Raw genomic sequence first — 14651 nt, 5'->3', positions numbered from 1 at the left:
CGATGTTTCACTAGAAAACATCATCTTACTGGGAAATTAACTGCTGCCCCAAGTACCTTAGGTGCTACAAACAAAGTTGTTCCGTCTTCCCACTCCAGAAACATTCTCTAGTTCACTCATTTTTACCACATCCAATCTAACTCCTCTGCCAGGCTTTTGGATTCCGAATTAGGATTCCTCTCATCCCCCGACATAAGATTCCATTAACATCCCCCCAATCTCCAACCACGAACCTTTCAGCCTTTAACTCACTCACGGTGCTCCCGTTGCCAAGAATATACTTATCTCTCCTGCCAAATGCAACACGCTTTCAAAAGTCAGCTCAGGTCACACTTCCCGACAAGATTTCCCTTTCTTCCCGGCTCATCTTTGATGGGCCTCCTACAGACGCCCCGCGTCCGTCCATCGTTCAAGACTCTCTCATGACTGGTGTTCTCTGTACGCTGAGCTTAAGTACTTTGGGGCCAGAGACCAAATCCTTATGGAATGTTTTAAATCTCTCCCAGTAACTAACATGGAACTTAGCACAAATAGTTATTTAATAAATACTAATAGGTTTATTGTATAGATTGTATATTGTCTGTCTTCTCAAAACCTCAGGATCATTTTCTAGATAATTTCCAAATAAGTTTTTCTCTCTGTTAAGTGCATCTTTGGAACAAGAATGGCAGTCCTGAAGAAACCAGAAAGGGAAGAAAAGGTTGCTGTGCAGAAACAGATTTAAGGAACAACTTATCCGTGGGATTTCTGCTCTGTGTCCTAAGAGCTTTTGACTCAGACTGTCTTCACGAGGATATCTGCATTGCAGACAACCTTGCGCTCTAAAGATAGTGCTTCCAGGTTAGAGGGCGATTTCCACCGCCACCCCCCCGACCCCAGGATAATAAAGACCATGGCTCCCTGCTGGGCAAAGGTTGGGCAGTTTTGAAAGACGTTCCTTAAAAGAAGGGGGATTTCCTAAACTCAGAGGTCCTCAGCTGTGACACAAATCCACTGTGTGCAGGCAGCCACCTCGGCTACTCAGCACTGCCCCTGGGAGATGTTAGGACAAGGGAAACAAGAACCTGTTTCCTGTTGTGCCTGTTGTGCCCTGAGTGATCCAGTCCTTCATCTCTGACCCAGGAGTCTCCGTCCTCAGCCAGCATCTCTGTAACTGGGCCGGGTCGGCTTGCGAACCCTTTGTAGTTTCGGGCAACTTTTGGATGTTAACTAAAAGTGGGTGTGTTCAATTAGGAGTTTCTAGTTTACAAAAGAAAACAGAAGTTACCGCATGGAAGCCTACACATCTCACGTGCGATGGTACAGGTGGATCTCAAAAACAACAACGTGTGGAGTGAAAGGAGCAAACTCAAGGGCATGAGGACTCCAGGATCTGATGATCTGAGGCTCTAGTACAGGCTAAGGTAGAGTCAGAGAGCGGAACGGTGGCTGCCTCTCACAGAAGGCACGGGTGGGAACTGAATCGAACTGAGAATGAGGTTTCTGGGTGATGAGAATATTCTATATCTTAAATGGGGAGTCTGGCACAAGGATACACACAATAGTCAAAAGACATCAAACTCTACAGTTAAGAGCTGTGCATTTTAATATATGTAAATTATGCTCAATAAAAAAGCATTACAAATTCTAAATATCTGAACATGTTGCAAACACTGAATATGTTGCATTCCCCTTTAGTTTCAGGATATAATGATTCACAGAAACACTGACACACCACCAGCCACTTTCACATATACGCTTTGAACACAGTCTTTAGGGCAGTAGCTGCAATACAGGAATTTAAGAGGATGTCTCTGGAGAAAGACTGCTTGGGTTCCAACCACTGGCTGGGTGCCATCAGGCAAATTCCTTAACCTCTTCATGCCTGGGCATCATCCTTTCTCAGATAAATATAAGAAAAGTTCCTACATATGGTTTTTGAGGACTAAATTAGGTAATATAGATAAAGTATCTAGCATATAGAAAGCATCCTATAAAGCTAGTTTTTTATTATTACTTAGAGCATAAATACTAATACAGGATTCAGAATAATTCAGGATATTTCTGTTCAAGTAGAAGAGCAATAAGTCTTTTAAAATCTAGTAAGTTTAAAGGCATTCATTAGTGGGACTATAAGGTAGAATAATTATAATAATATCCCCAAATTATTTAATTATATAACCTATTAAAGCAAGAGATCCACATCACAGTTTTTTTAACATGTTATTTGAAGCACAGAAAGAAAAAAATTAAGTCAAATAAATGCTACTTCGGGTGTCTCTAGTTCAGACAGATGTGTCTCATTTACTGTCTGACAACTGTATTGTTAGCATTTTTTGCCTTTTTCCCCTAATGTAATACATGTAAAAGTTGAAAAGCCAATTGAATACTAATCCCAGCCTTGCCTGAAGAGTTAAATTGATGACAAACCTTTCGAAAGACACAACTAAAGGGAAGAGGTGAAAGGACAACATCTCGAGTATGACAGTACAAATACAAGGAGAGCGGGACAAAGCGGGCAGTCTTCAGTGACGGAAAACAGAGTAGCAGGACTCCACAACTCTGCAGATCAGGCCACACTCCCACCTTCAGCGTGCACGTCAGGGGTTCACGTCCCCATGAAAAGGCACGTGTGCCACAGATGGACAAGAACCACCTGAGCACTGTGTTCTTTAAGATGATTCCCAAGATTTTAAAAGGAAATATAATTAGGAAAGATAAAATAAACAACAAACAATCATGATCCCCTAAATTTCTATCTTTTTCAAATTTATTTATTTTTTAATTTGTTACTGTACCATTGAAATATTTCTAACATTTAGTATCCATTCTATTAAAAAATATTTCCAATATTTTATATCTATTATTATAGATCTGATGTATGAGGAATTTTATGTCACTTAATTGGCATATGAGTGGAAAGTTTAAATGTAAAAGAAAAAATAATTAAGAACACGTTGTGGCAAATGATGGTAACTGCTGAGTGTTTAATTCGGAAAGTGACTCAGGCCTCCTAGCAAACAGAGCCCTTTCTTTGCTTACAAGCAATAACACCTGGGGTACAACAGAAACACAACCAAAAAATATGAGTCTCAGACTCTGAAATAAGTGGCTGTTTAAGAAAAAAACAGAAACCCTACAAATGTTTTAGTCTTTGAGCCTTCTTATTTTCACATTTCTTCTTTTTTAAAGTACGACAGTAGTATGCCACACGCTCCACACAGGAAGGGGAAAGAATAGAGATTACAATCCGTCCCAAACTACACGTTATCTAAGTAAGAGGCAGCATTACAGAAGAGGCTAGCTACCACACACTTCAGTGATCCACTGTAGTTGTGCAGACGACAAAATGTTACAGGGGGAAGAAGGCATTTTAATTACAATTACATTCATTGCTACCCAAGAAGCAGGTGCACAAACTTACATACGTAAATTCAATAAAGTTCACACTTCCTTCTCTTTTCTTGCCAGACCTGAATAATCTGAAAAATGGGCTTTTAATTGTATTATTTGACTCCTCAAATGGAACAAAGTATTGCACACAAATCATCGACTATCAACAAAGAACTGTATATCATTTAAAACAAAAAACATAAAACCTTTGACTTATCTTTATTGTAAGGCATTTTTTTTATCCCTAAGGACTTTCAGGTTTGGAGTCAAGAAAACGAACCCTTTATCCCAGAGCAATTCTCCTAGAACTGCCTATTTAAATTATGATCTAGAAGGAGAAACTTGTCAAAGTTTACGACTTGCTATTAAAAGTTGCCACAGCCCCTCGAATACAAACAGTCTGGAGAGAGTCAAGTTTTTGCTCTGTGCTTTGAGGCGACAGGAGTGTTCTACTGGCAAATGGTCAGTGGCTCAACATCAAAAGGAACGGTCCAAATCAAAAACCTGTGGTCAGAACATCCTAGACACCTCCCTCTTTTCCCTTCCCACATTCAAACTAGCCACTGAGATAGAGGGACTCCACTTCCTCTCCAGCCCCTGTCACTGCCTTATTTTTGACCTCACCACTTCCTCTGTGGCCTTTCTTACCTTCAATCCCGCTCCACGCAAAGATATTTTCCACACTGTTGCCATAATGATTACCTAAAGGATAAAGCTGACCAAAAGGCTTCAAGATTCCAAAACAGCTTTACTGAAAGATTCACTGCAAATGGCTAATGAAAAATTAAGGACACAAGAGGCACCTAAAACAGAAGACTCTAAGTAGTGACTTCTACTACTCCCCCTATCCGTCACCGCAGTCCTCACAGTCTGTTCATCCTCTATCTGAACTGCCTTTCCACTCTGAAGAAACTACAAGACCATAAACAAATTAGTGACAGTACAGATGCGCCCACACCTACCCTTGAAGGGTAGCCCCCAAATGCGTCCCTCTCAGAGTTCAAGGGACTCCAAGGGATTCTCCAGGAAACCAGTAAACCACTACCAGTTATTCTCTTAAGCAGCCAATAGGAAACTCAAGTTAAAATTAGTGAAAAACCTTGCCAAATTCAGGTAGATGTCAGAGCTACACTCTACTTTAAACCCCACTTGCTCTGGAGCCTAAGAAAACTGGCAGATGCCAGACAATTCTTACCAGAGTCAGCTCTCCCGCATCTCTGTCTGTAGTGCCCAGTTGAGAGAGGAAGGGAAAATCTCACGCTGTTCCTTCCTTTCCAAGATGCACTGGTGGTGGATCCTTTCTCTCCCAGGGACAGCTATTGCCTTCTTGTTTGTCTCATTTTGGGTCTTGAGAACTTGGCCTGGGAACCATCAGGCTGAGGGCCCTCAAAATACGGCCGAAGTGTGGATTGCACTCCACTTGCAGCTAGTGTCCTACTGATCGTTGCCAGCGCTCAGGGGAACTAAGTCTTTCTTTGGCTACCTTTGGATGTGGCTCTGGATCTTGGGAGGGTAGGATCTTTTGCACATTCTTTGGGGACACCTCTTGAGTCCAACAGGTTGTTCAGTACTGCCAGGAATATTTACTGTTTGTCTCGGCTGAAACCTGACAAGATATTTGGAAAAAAAAAAAAAAAAAAAAACACTTTTTTTTTTAAGTAGCTCTACTGTGAGAAGTGGGCCAGACTGGAAGCTGATATTCAGAGCCTGATAGGAACTTTTTTTGAGGCCTCCTCTCCTAAGCTAAGTGAAACTATGTATACCCAGAAGGAAAGACCTTACAAAACAAAAAGCTCTAAATCTAGAACACAGAAATCTTTTTATTTCCATCTTAGTTGAAGACCTTCTCCCAGATCTAAAGATGCAAACAGAAGATAATGTAGTTGGATGGGTGATTAGCCCTTTGATGTCATAAAGGTTGCAACTCAATTCTTTGAAGAATTAAAAACAACTATCCCTGTCTCAGGAACTGAGTCTTTGTAAGAACAGAAATGCAGCTACTGAAGCAATTCAAAGCCCATCTATCCTTTATACCAATCCCAAAACCTCCCCTGTGCTGGCACGGACTGTAAAATTCCGGATTTAGGAAACAAAAGTCCTTCTTGGAGGCACTTACTTTCTTTCCCTGTGCCTTGAGATGTAAATATTCTACCCAGTCTTCTTGAGGAACTGATGGCCAGTTCTTTGAAAAGCAAACTTCAGGGAGGTAATTCTTATCATAAGAGGAACAAAAAAAGGTAAAAAGACTATTTGGAAACTAGGCCAACAAAAAGTCTTTAAAAAGTGTAAAGCCATCTGAGCAGGTAACCTTAACCTACTCCATCCACTGAAACACAATTTGGATCTAGCTGTTCTTTTATAAACTAGTGAGCTTGCTTTATCATACCCTCAAAATAGTCTTTTTCAACTTCTAAATATACAGTGAAGTTGTGTGTGTGTGTGTGTTTTCAGATGTGAAAATGCTTGTGATTCTTCCCAACAGTCCAAGATAACAGAAGGAAAAACAAGTCAAGGTAGGTCGAGTCCTCTCCAAAAAATGTTTAGAGACTGCAGGAAGACATCTGGGGAATCCAACAGATACAAAAGAAGGCCATCTGTTTCAGCACCAACCACACAACTCTGTAAAATGCATGAAGAGCTCTTGGTGGTGTCACCAGTAAAATACAATGCGTGTCTTCTTGCAGGGCTCAAAGCTGTGAACTGTGCTTTCCCCACCACTGAAACCGGCTCTTGGAAGAGTCACCTCTGCACCCGGAAGGAGTTGCCACACCTCTAAAAGGTCGGTCATGAGCCCGCAGGTGGCCTTCGATCTCTGATAGCCTCGGGTTTAAACTACAACTTAAATATACTCAACATAGTCCAGGAGAGATACAGGGAAGAGGGAAAAGTTCATTCAGAAGCCAAATCGGGTGTAAAGTTACAAGACGCTTGGAACATGAGAGTGGGAGCCGACCTGAGATTATTCTAATCAATGCCCTTGCACTGCAGTCGAAGAAACTTGAGGCCCACAGAATTTCAGGAGCCCTCCTCGGCCTCCCAGTAGCTAGTGCGGGCTGGACTCATGCTCTCCCAGTCCGGAACTTGGGCGCATCCGCCACCTAGCTAGTCCCTTTTTCTCTAAACCCTGCAGTGCGTCGGGGCGAGGCGGCCACCTGTGGGCTGGAAGCAAACTCTTCCGCCGCCCTTCGGCCCGGGGATGCACCGGGGCACGCTCGAGGTCGCCGGCCCGGGGCCCGCCAAGGTGCGTCGCGTCAACGGCTGGCGCGGCCCGCGCACCCCGTCGCGCCAACACCGCGGCTTCCGGCCACGTGGTTTCCACAGTAAAGGCTGCGCCGGCCTCCGAGCCCCCCCGAGACGCTCCAGGGTCAGAGGTCATCCCTGTGGCAACGGAAACCTCCCGCGCTACGGCGGCTCGGACGGGCCGCTTCCGTCGCATTGCGCCGCAGAGCCCCAGACGCCTCGAGGCGTGGAGCGCGGGTGGCCGGTCCCGGGAGCTCTGGCCGTGGGTCACAGCGGAGGAAGGCCACGCGTCGCCTGCGTGCCTCCTCTCTTCGGGGCTCCACTAGGCAGACTCCGAGCCCGGCTCCGGCCAGATCCCCGAGGGGCCCGACTCCTGGAAGCAGATCCGAGCCGCAGAGGTGGCCGGCTCGCGTCGTGAGAAAACAGCTCACGTCCCGCTCGCTGCTCTGGCAGGCGGGGCTCTGCCCCAGTCGTGCGTCCGCCTTTGACGGTGGCTCCGGAGGGCGGAAGCTGAGTAGCTGAGTGTGGTTTTGGGAAAGCAGGGCGCCACCAAGTTTGCAGATGACTGCTTTAAAACGAAAAAGAACAAAATAGGAAGGGAGGGGGCACCTCCTTTCAAAGCAAGTGAAACTCGAGGCTGTTGAGGTGCTGTCCCCTCTGGAACGGAAACATGCCACATCGGATGGTCCCAGTGACCATCTTCACAGAAAGGAGTTCAGACAGGAAGAGAGATACAATTCAAATTCACTCCACTGTTTTTCGGAATGCCTTCCTTTTGGAGAACATTAAAGATCAGAAAAGAAAATGCAGCGGGGCTCTGGCAGAGGGAACCAAATGGTGCCCTAACACTTGTTATTTAAAGGCTGAGCGGGCCAGAAGGGGTGAATGCGCTTGTGTGTTTGAGGAAGGCCTGAGCCCAGGGAATGTTTGCAAACCATGTTTCAGGATGCCCTGGCGCGGAGCATGAAGAGAAAGAAGGCCACTAACAGCCTTTTTTCCTTCTTGGTTTTAACATTTAGAAGCCAAATTCTTGGTTGGCACTGCTGGAAAGGAGTAGGCGTTAAGTGAACTTAACCAAGTAAATTGTATGACAGTGGCAGTTACAGTTAACTTTCTCAGAAAACCCTATTTTTCACCATTAATTCATTTAATGTATTGAAAACCTGAGTCTTGTCATAACCTGAGTTTTTGTGAGGGGACAGCGATAAAGGCAGCAGTGCTCAACAACTGTTAGGTGACTTTCTTCGACGGTGTTAGCAGGTTAGATAAACAAAAACTTCAGTGTTCCCTGTAAAACATGTCTGCACTATGCCTCCTTTTTTGCTTTCATGTTTAGGAAAGCCCTAAGAATTCCTCCTTTCAACTCCTCTTCCCTTCATCATCCTACCTTTTACTTCTGGCCAAAGCAGAAAATTAGTTTGAACCAACTAGAGAAATATATAGGGAAAACATCAAGACATACTTGGTCCTTCAAAAGCAGACAGCAAAAAAAAAAAAAAAAACAGTTAGTGCATCTCTGGAGGCATATGGAGGAACTGAGAAGTCGCCCTCAGACAATTCCCTGCCATTCTGTGCTCAAGTTCAACTCTTATAACTTAATGTAGTACATAGTACACAATCTAAAACCCTAAGGAACACCACACAGACTATGGCACCAGGCAGATAGACGTGTCTGCAGGTATTTCCCTGGCCCACTGTCCCTCCTGGAGGTGGTACTAAGTTGGGCTCAAAGGTTTTATTAAGAATATAGACACGATGCAATGTCTCATTTAAAACTTAGTAGAGGAGCTTCAAATATACTGTTCAAACATCCCAACTGTTTCCCCATAAGCCATAAGAAACTATCTTGAATAAATGCTTCCATTTTGAGACATCTACATATTTATAGAAAGCTTATGAGTCAATTGAGTGAGTTATGATGCCAAAATGTACAAAGGAGCAAAAACTTTGGTTGTTGTCCTTGTTACAATATGTATAAAAACACTTCACAAGGGCTTTCGTGGTGGCGCAGTGGTTGGGAGTCCACCTGCCGATGCAGGGAACACGGGTTCGTGCCCCGGTCCGGGAAGATCCCACATGCCGCGGAGCGGCTGGGCCCGTGAGCCATGGCCGCTGAGCCTGCGCGTCCGGAGCCTGTGCTCTGCAACAGGAGAGGCCACAACAGTGAGAGGCCCGTGTACCACAAAAAAAAAAGACAAAAAAAAAACACTTCACAAAAGTCCTCAGTGTTTGTGTTGCTAAAACATGGAAGACTGGGTTTGAACATTTTTAAAGGAGTGGCTCCACGTAGGAAATGGGAACTATAGAATTAGCTTTAGCACCTTCTGAAAGCAATGCATCGTTTGAACGGATGTTCTCAGGGAGGCTGCCTATGATGAGAACAGGCTGGATATGGGTACAACTAAAGTGATCTCCACTGTTAAAACCAAGTTTAGATGATCACTGATTGGATTTCACACTTGTTAACTTGGATATAAATTAAAACAAACATAAAACAAAACCGGCGACACTCCCAACAAGTCAATACTTGGAAGCCTACCTAACATGCCATCCTTTGGTTCAGGAAGTGCTACTGCCTGCAAAACTCATTTTGCTACTTCAGTACTGAAGCTTCCTAGATGCAATCCAAGGCCAACTCATATTACATGGAATCCCACGCCGAAGGCAAGCATATCAGAAAGAGAAGGACCTTACATCTGGTGTTCCAGCCATGCAGTCTGAATTTGATGTCTCCGTTTTACATACGCTCAGTGTTTAGAAATGCACAGGTTATGTATGGCCCATTTGTGGCTCACCCAGCTCTACAGGAACCCAAGATGAGTCGGCAGGCAGAGGGGAAGCGGTGAAACATGCTTACTCTTTTTTCTTCTCCCTCTGCCTATTTTCTCACTTCTCAAAGCCATGACCGCCCCTAGATGTAAAGCAAGTAGCTTTAAAAGAATAACATATATTTAAATGAGTAACAGTGGCACACCAGATGTGTTTGGCACCTAAAACAGCTTAGTCAAAGGGAAAAGCAGAGCTGGAAGACACCCCAAAAAAGTAGGAAATAGAAAGTGACAGTGACTTCTGCCAAGCCCTGCTTGTTTCATCTCAAAGTTTCATGGCAGAGAGGGAGACAGTTCAGAAGAGGAAACACTCAGGGCCATGAGTCTGTGGGGTTTTCTAAACGTGCTCTGCAGAACTAGGTCTAGGGCATCCGCTTCGTACCCTCCTTGCCACAAACACTGGTACCCAATAAAATTACATCTGGTTACAATTTTTCTTAACATCTCTGCTTTCCAAAATCCTATCAAGCCGTGGAAGTTTGTATGTGTGAGTAGCTGTATATATTTGAGGGTCTGTGGCTTCCTTTGCCTGTTGGACATTATGTATCTGAAGAAACATCCGTGATACGACCTTCGTATTTATCTTTAGTGTGGACTTTTTTTTTTTTAATACTTACTTATTTATTTACTTGATTGCGCTGGACCTTAGTTGTGGTAGGCGGGCTCCTTAGTTCGTTGTGGCATGCAAACTCCTAGTTGCAGCATGCATGTGCGATCTAGTTCCCCACCTGGGCCCCTGCATTGGGAGCACGGAGTCTTAACCACTGCGCCACCAGGGAAGTCCCCTATTTGTGGACTTCTTTTTTCCAACCATATTTATTTCCTTAGCAGCCATTGCTCAGATTTCAGTGACCTAGATTATTTCCCAAACTGGCCTGTGACACACATCCGTCAGTCCAAACTCTCAGTACTAATTTAAAGAAACATATCAAGCCCTCCTCCAGGCAAAGTAAGTGCCTTGGACTCAGTATTCCCTATTTAATGATCTGCCTAAAATACAGTCACCTTGCATAACCCATGCAGTGAGAGTTGAAGCAGGTAACATCTATTCTAAACATATAGCTATTCCTCTACTGGGAAAATAAGGGAAGGTAGGACATTAAGCGTGTGTGTGTGTGTGTGTGTTCTCTGATAATAGTTGTATTGTGAGATATTGGACATGTTTATGAAGACAGTAAATTTACTTTCTATCCAGGATTTCTAAGCTATTGCAATTTATTTTAAAAAGCATATATTGTGCAAATATATTCTTCATGTTCTTTTCCAGTTAACTTTTACATAAAAACAACTAAAAAAACCTACTTAATTAACACTTATTTAAACATGAATTAAGAACTTTAGGGTAGATGAGTAACTTTGCCCTTAAGTTCATGACTCTATTATTTGCTTATTTCTACATCAACCTGATTATATAGCAGTGCTCTGAAATTCCTCTCAGGAACCCCTGACCGAACTGCCTGTACTTCTTGACAACTTAAAGCAGTGGGAATAATCAGTAAATTATTTTATAACTTACAAAGATTGGGAAGAAAAATTCATCTAATAAGAAGTCGTTACACCAAATGCATGATCCTACTACTGGTACGTGCAGGTATTCTGACAAGCTTCTTAGTTTGAAACCAGTTAATTGTCCTCATTTTAGATTTAAGATAACATAATAGGTAGTAGTCAATCTGTTCTTTCTGGTTTTAACAGTTAAGAGGATTTTAGTCTTTGTTTTATTTCAATTACCTAATTAACTTCTTAGTTATACTGCTATCTTGGGATCAAAAACCTGCAAACGATTTTAGGCTTCATGTTAATAGCAGAAGGAGAATGGAATTTACCAATTACAATCCTGAAAGGGAATGGCTAGGCATGGAATGGTTTAAGCTCAAAAGGCAAAACTTTCAGAAGGTGAGATACATAGTGTAACACATTAATGTCCCATTTAAAAATAATTTACAAAATGCTCCATCTTCCAGGTTGGAATTCTCACCCCTGGCAGTCTAAGACTTAAACTATCCTAGTGGAATAGTCGGAGTGGTTGTTAGACAGAGTTTGAGTTGACCCATCAATTCACCCCCGAGTACTTTAGCATTCATAAACTGCAAAATAAATTGCTCTAAAAATAAGTCGTCATTTGTTTGACACCTTCAAATGCCTCGGAAGGAAAAAAAAATCTACTTTATTCCAGAGAGATGCAAGTGGGTGGGGTGGGGGAGGTGTAATAAAAAGATCTTGAATCGTGTATGGGTGAAACTTAGTGTTTCCAGTAAAACTGTTTACCCCCCAAAAAAAAAAAAAAAAGACATTATTATCAAAGGCAGTAAGAAAACTTACTGTTCCATGCTGAATTATTGCCCACTCTCCAGTACTATGGAGGGACTGACTTCAAGATCCCTAAACAAATGGCGAAGTCTAAAGAAATGCTTTTCTAGTCCTGTCTCAGAGGGAGTTAAATCTTTTCAAAGAAGAACACAAGAAGGCTTCAAAAACCAGTAATTTTACTGTGTGAGGGAGGAACCCCACCGCAGCCCTTGGCTTGTCCCACTTTAGGAAGTCTTGCCAAAAGGGTCTTCGCGTGAACTTGAGATGGTGGTGTTGCAGATCTAGCTATGACCAAGGCATCAGCAAGTGCTGGGCTTGATGCGGGGTTAGGGTACACCTGACAGCCCAACTGGAGACGTGGTTGGTAAGGTGACCACACTGCTTTCTCCTTGGGTAGCTCTCAGGATGGTGGGATCATCTCAGAGCTGCTAAACGCTAAGTTAAGAGAGAGAAGGGTCAAAGGACCGGGGATGGAGGGGGTGGGGGTCGGGTCGGGGGTAAGAAGAGAGGGACGGGAAGAAAGCGGGCAGAGCTAGAGCACAGGGATGAGAACTCCAGGACGGAGGCACGGAGCCCGCTGCAGCACCGCGCCCACAGACTCAACAGCCATGCAAAGGTCCCAGCTGACGGCAACTGCCAGGCGTCCGCCAGCACGCGAGCATCTGCCCTTCCGGACGGTCTCAGAACTCGCAGTTTCCCTTCTGCCGCAGCAGAGGGGGCTGCAAGGGGTGCTCAGCCTCCACACCCACCGCCTCCATCCCCGCCCACCCACACCTCCTCCCCCTCCCCTCCCCTCCCCTCCCCTCCCCTCCCCTCCCTCATCCTCCTCCTCCCCCTTCTCCCCTCCTCCTCCTCTCGATCCCGGCACCCGCGGGCGGCAGCTCACTGGGAGCGCGCCGCCCAACTAGGCTGCATTAGGCAGCTTCGGAGGCAGGGAGGCGGCCGCCACTTGCTGCCCGGCCGCTGGGGCTCCGGGTGCCAGCGCGGCCCCTGGCGGAGCTCGGGGTGTCAGGGCGCCCGCGGGGAGCCATGATCTACTACACCGCAGTGCCAGCGTCAGAAGCCTCGGACACCCGGGCTGCCACTGCAGGACGGCCAGGGCCCCGCCCCCAACAGGGCCCCAGACACAGAACACCCAGCCCGGGTCCCTCCCCGGCCTGAAGCGAACCGGGGGACACCACACACACCCCGCCGCCGGCGCTCGCGGCTCCCGGACCCGCCGCGCCCAGCCTCCTCGCCCGTGCGCCGCCGCCGCCACGCAGCCCTCCGGCCTGGCCTCCCCGGGGTTGCTCGCCCACAGCTCCGCGGCCGCCCCCAGACTGAGATAGCGGGAAGTGAACCCCGGGGACCCGACTCCCCGAATCACCTGCATTTCCATTTCTTATGTAATGTACTGCAAGTTCCCCGGTTGGAGCCTTTAGGAATGGGGGCGCACGATCGCCAGGCGGCTGAAGCAGGGACCCGGGGCCAGGCTCATCCCACCCGGGGGACCCCGACGCCGGGCTAGGATACTGCTTTTTCAAAGGGAGGTTTAAATGACATATACTAGAGAGGCCGGGCTTGTCTGCTCCGTCTGGGGTTCCCTCCCGGCACGAGCCCTGCTCAAGTTTTCCCAGCGGCAGGCGTGTCGGAGGCAGACGGGGGAAGGAGTTCATACTTCGGCACGCGGAGCTAGACGGGGGCGGGAGGCGGGGGCTGGCGGGGGAGCGGGGCCGCGACGGAGAGGCCCCTTTCCTTTGGTGAAGGTGACGGGGTGGCGAATATTGTGCAAGCTACTCAGAAAGTCTGGAGCAGGTTCTCGGCACCGAGCTACGGCCCCGGACCTGCCGCACGAGTCAGGGGAGCTCGCGGTGCTTTCTCCTGGCAACTACCGAAGCTTCAACTGCCTCGGGCCAAACCTTAAGCCATAAACCCTTCAATATTCCACCAAACATCGTCAACCAGATACATTCCAAAAAAAGAAAAGAAAAAAAAAAGTTTCCTCCTCCCTTCTAGTGATGGATTGTGGCACAGCCACGAGATGCTGGAAATGATGTGGGGCTCACAGACGCCGATCCAGCTGTTACTTGTTTATCCACGCAACACCCCTATACACAACACTGTCCTGGTCCTTCTCTGTTTCCCCTGCCTTCCTGCGTAGCCGAACTGCAGATCTAGCTCAATGAGCAACAGACAGGTTATTATGAGGAAAAACATAACATGATGCATGTTTTGCTTACCAGTTGGGTTCTTGTTTTTCTTAAGACTCTTGCCACAAAGACACTGCAGCATATGCGTTCCTTTGCTGAAAATGTTCCAAAGAAACCACATTGATTTGGGCGAAAAGCAATCCAGCAGCTTAGACACCCTGAGAAAGAAGAGATCCTTGTGGTTGCATAATAATAATTTGAAATCAGTTCTCCTGAAGAGGGGCACCGGTTTTACCATAGGAAAAACGATAATATTCCGGATCTTCTCCCAGTTTTTTCCCCTCACGTGGTATATTTCTTTGAGACTTCTCAGTGATTGTTTTCTTTCGGCCAGGGTGAATGATTTATCCCCTTGATCACCACTGGATTATTACCAAAGGGTTGGCAAAAAAATCCTTTTTCAGCATGAAGGCAAACAAAAAAGCAAAGAAATCCCAACTGAGACCAGAACTAATCAGGGAGAACAGTAATGCACAAAAGATCCCCAAAGAGAAAACCATAGCCTTTTAGTTGATCGCTATGAGGCTGGGTGAGTCTGCAGGAGTCAAAGCAGGATTCATCTCACTGAGAGAAGACTGCCATTGTGTAGTCCCTAGGAGAGAAGGAAAGGGAAAAAAAAAAAAAAAAAAAAAAAAAAAAAAAAGGAAAGAAAGAAAGAAAGAAAAAAGAAAAAGAAAAAGAAAAAAACCACCAGCACACATACACACACCAA

General features: G+C 45.6%; 1 protein-coding gene across 2 annotated transcripts in view; it reads right to left on the bottom strand.

The window, feature by feature from the left end:
• FGF14 (fibroblast growth factor 14) overlaps positions 1-14177 on the bottom strand; it is a gene marked incomplete at both ends in the record, with an annotated part of 579759 nt that extends 565582 nt beyond the window's left edge. For both annotated transcript variants that reach the window (XM_079721985.1, XM_079721987.1), the window contains one exon: positions 13970-14177. In XM_079721985.1, the coding sequence (XP_079578111.1) occupies positions 13970-14177 (208 nt within the window). The remainder of the gene's footprint in view (positions 1-13969) is intronic.
• Between the last annotated feature and the right edge of the window lie 474 nt (positions 14178-14651).

This window comes from Hyperoodon ampullatus, assembly GCF_949752795.1.
Source record: "Hyperoodon ampullatus genome assembly, chromosome: 16".
NCBI classification, from domain to species: Eukaryota; Metazoa; Chordata; class Mammalia; order Artiodactyla; family Ziphiidae; genus Hyperoodon; species Hyperoodon ampullatus.
This window is presented reverse-complemented; position numbering and strand designations above follow the sequence as displayed.